Raw genomic sequence first — 6,551 nt, 5'->3', positions numbered from 1 at the left:
CTGCTCTGGTAAGGAAGCTTCGAGTATCTGTACCTACTGAGGATAATGCTAAATTAAGGTCAGTGCCACCTCAGTGAATTGAACCGAATTTCAATTTAATTTAACTTTAATTAAAATTTGAGTGTGTTGGTAGCACACGGCTACCATATCAGAGAGCACATGAACGAACCACTACCACAAACTGAAGCCAAGGCCCTACACTGAACTCAAAAGTCCCACGAAGTGGCTATTTCGCGATTGCAGGAGAAGGGCAGCTGACCCCAACCCAGACAGACACCCTCTTGTTAGCAAAGGACACGACAGACTATGTAGTCTCGAAACCAACTTGTCTAAGGAGAACATCTAACTTCCCCATTCTACCCTAACAGATCTCTCGTCCCAGTACTTGACAGCAAAAAATCCCCAGCCTAGGGCGTGTCATTTGCATTCTCTTGAATTCTGGTCTTTGAATGACTGGGTCCTATGACCTGATCATTGTGTGGCCAGGCCTCATGATTAGCACCTCTCTGGCATTAAATCAAGTCTGCTCGAGCTCTTTGAGGTCACCTAAATTCTCATCTGTTATTTCTTCCTACAAACTTAATTCTTACTTCTCCCAGCAGAGACCTGGCAAGTAACTGGCCCCATGTTTTCCTATCCAAATGTCCATCTGGGAAGAGTGTCTGAGGGACACCTTTCTCCTTGTCATCCGGTCTTACCTTTCTTTCCTTCTTCGAAATTCACATCACATGTTGAAGCACTCCTATGGCTCTAACACACAATTTGAATGTGACCCTCAAAGATTCATGGGTTAGAAACTCAGAGTCCAGACGCACATGATAACTGTATCCAAAAGCAGGCCTTTGAAAAGGTGTTGTGTTTGAATATAAATATCTCCCAAAGGCTCGAGTGTCTGAATACGCTGTCTCAGAAGGTGGCACTGTTTTGGGAGGCTGTGGATCTTTGGGACATGTGGCCTGGCTACATTACATGTCCGTTGGTTTTAAAGGTTGTACCTGCTATGGTTCTTGCCTGAGTTCTCTGCTATCTGGTCCACCGATAGGAGGAACCCCAGGCACACATTCCTGCCACTTTGACCTCTCCCCCACTACAGCAGACTAAAACCAAGATCTAAAATAGATTCATCCCCCTTTAAATTCCTTCTGTCAAGAATTACGTCATATCAACACAAAAGTCCAGGAGACAGAAGACGAGATAGGATGAGATCTGTGTTCTTGGATTTCCCAGCCTCTGGAATCACTGTCAGGCACCTGTGCCCAAGGTCCCTGCTTAGCTTCCAGAAAGGCTGGAGACTAAGATCAGTTCTAGGGACAATCAGCTATGCCAAGCTCCCAGAAAACCTTTGTACCCCTTGATTGGTGTCGGGTGGGGCTCATTGCACAACACATCCTTGTTGGAGGAAAACAAGCACAATCTTTGTAGGTCCAACGGGAGAGAACACTTCAGGGTCCTGCATCTGTCTCCCCTGGACCCTCTCCGACACACCTCTTTTCTTTAATGAGTCTAGTTTTATATTATAATAATAAACTGCAACCATGAGAATAATGGCTCCTCTGAGTTCTGGGAGGCCATCTAGAGCAGAGGTTCTCAACCTGTGGGTCCTGACCCCCTTTGGGGTTCAAATAACTCTTTTACGGGGTCACATATCAGAAACCCTGCATATCAGATATTTTCATTACAATTCATAACAGTAACAAAATTAGTTATGAAACGGAAATAAAATGAACTTCCGGTTCACCACAACATAAAGAACTGTATAAGGGGTCGCCTATTTAGGAAGACTGAGAACCATTGTTCTAGAGACTATTTAAATCTCAGGATAGCCTTGGAAGCTTACGGAGCATGCAGTAGTCAGATGAGGTAGAACAGACCACAGTGGAGACTGGACAAGCCTGGCTGAGACTCCCACTCTATCACGGAGCCTCCGTACCACTGGGCTAGAAGCTGCCGCTGAGGTCAAGGCTGGGATAAGGAAATTCTGGAGATGGAGTGGGGAGTGATCCTGGGGCAGGGATGTCGATTTGAGAGCCAGTCTTGCCGGGATAGTGAGGGGATAGTGAGAGAATCGGCAGCTGCAGCAGGTCCCTCCCTGGTTTGGAACTTAGGGAGGTTCCGGTGTTCCTGTGCACTTGCCTGGTCCTCAGACCCAAATCATGCCCCGGGAGTCTTGTGCTGTGGCGCAGACTGTGAGCCAGAGCTTACTCAGTCTGAGGCAAGGTTTTGTCCTCTTTTGTGGATTGTTGTTCTAAGCTGGCAAGGAGAGGGAGAGGGGGAGGCAGGAGAGGGAGGGGAGGGGGAGAGGGAAAAGAAAAGTGGTGTCCTTCGGTAAGCAAGGGTCTGGAAGGGGACAGTCCCTCCTGCTCCTCACCTTCTGACTCCAGAAACATTGCTTTAAAGGGAGAAATTCTTGTTAAAATCATAGCTTTTATATTCTGGTGGGTTGTTTTGTTGTTGTTGTTGTTGTTGTTTTTAAATTTCTAGCCATCTCCTACTACAATTTAGTATCAACTAAGTAAGTCAGATGGCCTTCTTAATTCTGGCTCAGTTTCAATGGAGAAAGAGACACTTTTAGAAGTCATCTTCTGGTTGGGGTAGGTAAGACCTCTGGGGTGGGGGACTGGACTTGGACACAGGGATAATGATAACGATGGCAAAGAGGGATATACTGGTTTGCTGAGGAGGAAGGGGAGGGGCCTGAAACAAGAAGCGGGGGGGCGGTGGTGAGCATCTACTGCAGACCAAGGAGCAGGCTGCGCTTTTTCCAGTACTCAAATCCTATTCTCCCGCAGTTCTCAGTTCATTTTGTAAGAGTGTCTCAGGGGAGAAACACTGAGCTGGCTTCATGAGAGCTTCATGGGAGCCTGGAAATGAGACAGACCTAGAGCAAAACCACCAGGAAACAGAAAGGATCCTTGGGTGAGTGAGGCAGAGGAGGGGCAGGGGCAGGGGAGCAGAAATATATATATTATATATATATATATATATATATATATTGACCAGAGCTTAGAGAACCTCAAAGAAGGAAAAGACTACGTTCATTTCCACAGTTCCAGGCACGGGGTGGGAACTCAGTGTTTAATGAATGATCGGATGAACAGGGAATGAATAGCCTCCTCTAGCATTTATAAATCATCTCTGTTGCCAGTTTTGTGTAGGCCAAAGCACTTCCTGTCTCAGCTCTGAGAGTTTTTCCCTCCCACTTAGGCACTTAATCCAACTGGATAAATTCTCAGATTTCTAGTTTCTTACCCAGAATGCCCCCTTAGTTTGCCCTTTATTTTCTTTCTTCCCACACTGAGCATCTCAGAACAACTGGAGGCAGTTGAGTCTTTTATTAAGTAGGTGGGGAAAAGGGGGGGGGGTTCTTGTGGACAAGTTCACAAACAGCAGAAGACAGCTGTCTGTTCAGAGAAGTCAAAAGTGTGATCTGGAATATCACGAACTACGAAAAGAGCCATGAAGATGGGATGAGGGTGGCTGGAGGTCCCTGGGCTCCTCCAGGCCAGGAGCAGCTGCTTGGCCTGGTGTAGGAAGTGTGGTCATTAGGTCCATGTATCCACCAATGGATGTCCATGCCATTTCCTAGACACAGCCTTAGAATCCCTAGGAAAACACTGACCAATAAATTAGGTTGAAAACTATGTAGAAGGCAGGAAATATCAACCTGGAGTATTTGTCAATGGCATGGGTGTTCTGGAAGATGTAGAGACCCATGTGGCCTTTGAGAAGGCCTTTCTTTCTGGAGGAGGTCAATTCACTGTTGAGAGCCAAATGAACCACAATGTTGTCTGGCCTTTCTTCTTCTGGTAGAATGTGGCTTCTTGGGTAGCCTGCCAGGCTGTTGGCCTCAGATTCACTGTAGCTTCCATCCAGCATCATGGTCCTTGAATGAAGCATTCCACACATGCATGGAAGCTGCAGGCAGCAAACAGAAATGACTGCATTAGATCTTGAAGATCAGAAGGGGAGCTGGCCTTGTTACAGAGTAACGACCCACTGCTACTCTGGCATCCAGAGAGATGTAGTTACAAGGACATCAGAGAGCACTGAGTACAGTAATTCTCTAGTCACACTCACTCTGACCTGCTCAAAACTTCCAAATAGCTCTGCTATTGTGTAGCAGTTTCCTCACAAGTGAAACATTTCATTCTGTCAGAAGCTCATGAAGAAAGGAAGGAAACAATTCAAAACAATTTCAGGAAGTTCCTGAAACTGACTTGATTTATCAGGCCGTCTCCCTTCCCAAGTTTTTAAGAGCTGACTGACTGCTGACAAGCCAAGCAGGGAGGAAGACTTGAGACAAGCCCAGCTGCAGGAGTGAAGTAGAAACTGGGAGAAGTGCCTGGAAAAAAAACAAAGACCAAGCAGGCAGCCTGGAGGAGACTCGGATTAACTGGTCCATGTGGAAAGGACCAACCTGCTGAGCTGCCTGTGTGCTGCCCAACTTCTGTGAGCTGTCACACCTGGGCTTTAGTGATGACGCAGCTGTCTTTGAGTCATTTCTGCTCCTGTGAGTAACCCCTCATCCATATCTCTGTAAGTAATCCCAGTAAATCCAAGTTGGACTTTGATGGTGTCCATACAATCTGTCATGGGCAATCTATCTGGGGTGAGTAGATGTGTGTGAGTGTGTGTGTGTGTGTGTGTGTGTGTGTGTGTGTGGTATCTTCTTATACAATAGCTGTGCAGCCAGAATTGAGAAGCAGTGATCTAGCCCCATTTCAGACGTCAATCCTGAGATGCAGGTAGGTGCTGCACAGTTTTCTTGAAGCCAGACAGCAGGTCTAAAATCCAGGTCTTATTTTATTTATTTTGTTTAACATAAGATCTCAATAAGCAACCCAGGTTTGCCTAGAACCCTCACATTTTCTCTAACTCATGAGTGCTTAAGCCAGGAATTGAAATCTATGCATTCGGTTTCTAATGCTGTATTCTACCTCTGCGTTCATGAACCAAGGAAAAGGGTTGTCCCTAGTAGTAGAACACTTACCTGGCAGGTGCAAGAGCTGCTTGGTTGTTCTGTCTCCAACATTGACAAAAACTTAAAGCAAAGAGTGTCCTTATTTCAAAGTTGCATTTATGTAAGAGTTAAGGGTCGTAAGTGGGTGTAGTAGAACATGCATGTAATCCCAGCATTCCAGAAACAGGCAGAAAGATCACCAGTTTCAGGCAACCTAGGCTATTTGTGAGAGAATCTGTCTCTTAACAAATAAATAATGAAGTAATTGGGATTTTCTGGTTCTTCTACTGCACTTTAAAATACCTAATTAATTGTGATGGAAACAATGTCATGAGTGCACATGCAGAGACCGGATGAGGACATAAAGTATCTTTCTGTGTTCCTCTTCACTTCATGCATTCAGTCAGCCATCCATTTGTTCATTCATTCATTGATTCATTCATTTTGAGATGAGGCTCACTATGTTGTACTCAGTTGGCCTGGAACTCATTGTGTGGATCAGATTGATCTACAACGTACAGAGTTCTATCTGTTTCTGCCTCCCAAGGGCCAGGTTTAAAGATGTGTGTGCTGCATCATCATCCTCATTGTCATCATCATCATCATCATCATCATCATGAAGTGTATGCTATGTATCTGTGTGTGGGCATGTTCATGTGATCAAGTGAGCAGATGCCCATTGGGGCCAGGAGGTTGGCTGCTCTGGGGCTGGAGTTCTAGGCAGTTGTGAATTGCCTAACATGAATGCAGGGAGCTCTAGTCTTCTATGAGTAGTATAGACTCTTAATATTGGAGCCATCTCTCCAGCCCTCACCTTGTTTTTTGAAGCAGGGGCTCTCATTGAACTTGAAACTCACTATTTTGGCTAGGCTGGCTGGCCAGCAAGCTACCTCACTCCACCCGGCTCCTTTCCCCAGCACCGGTGTTACAGGCACATGCGGACTCAGGCCCACTGTCTCAGGGAGTGATCTCATCTATGGAGCTACCTTCAGAATCCTCACGATGCATGTAAGACAGCCAACTGCATGGACAGAAGGCTGAAAGCTCAGTTGCTGAGAACAACTTTCTCCTGCTGTCCCACACAGAAAACATTATATATGGTTAATCTCTTCCCAAAGTGGTAGCTGAACAGAATTAGATGAAAGCTTTGCTATTTTTTTTTTTTTTCAGAAAAGTGAAGGGTTATCAACCAGAAGTATTTAAATAGGGGGTGGAGAGATGGTTCAGTGGGTAAGAGGCCTTGTTCTTTTTCTGCAGAGGATCCAGGCTCAGTTCCTGGAACCCATATGGTGGCTCACAATAGTTGGTATGTCCATAGTTTCAGTTCAGGGTCATCTGGCAAGCTCTTCTGAGCTCCTCAGGTACCAGGCATGCACACGGTGCACAGACATACGTAGAAGTAAAACACTCATAAAATAAATAAATCTAAAATAGAAAGGCTATGTTTAAGGTATTTAAATGTGGGCTGGAGTGATGGCTTAGTGGTTAAGAGAAACCTAGTGTATTTGGAGAAAGAGGAAGGACAGTTTTCCAGGGTGCCAGGCAAGTGTTCAAGACTGCTAGGAATCACAACTGGTGGGAGTGTCCAGTT

The 6,551-nt window shown here is 45.6% G+C and overlaps 1 protein-coding gene across 1 annotated transcript in view; it reads right to left on the bottom strand.

The window, feature by feature from the left end:
* Positions 1–3,603: 3,603 nt before the first annotated feature.
* The window catches only part of Gabrr2 (gamma-aminobutyric acid type A receptor rho2 subunit), a 38,410-nt gene continuing 35,462 nt past the window's right edge, over positions 3,604–6,551 (bottom strand). Inside the window, exon 9 of the mRNA XM_021222332.1 lies at positions 3,604–3,915. Within this exon, the coding sequence (XP_021077991.1) occupies positions 3,604–3,915 (312 nt within the window). The remainder of the gene's footprint in view (positions 3,916–6,551) is intronic.

Source organism: Mus pahari, chromosome 22, assembly GCF_900095145.1.
Source record: "Mus pahari chromosome 22, PAHARI_EIJ_v1.1, whole genome shotgun sequence".
Lineage (NCBI taxonomy): Eukaryota > Metazoa > Chordata > Mammalia > Rodentia > Muridae > Mus > Mus pahari.
Note: the sequence above shows the minus strand (reverse complement) of the source record. Positions and strands in the feature narration are given on the sequence as shown.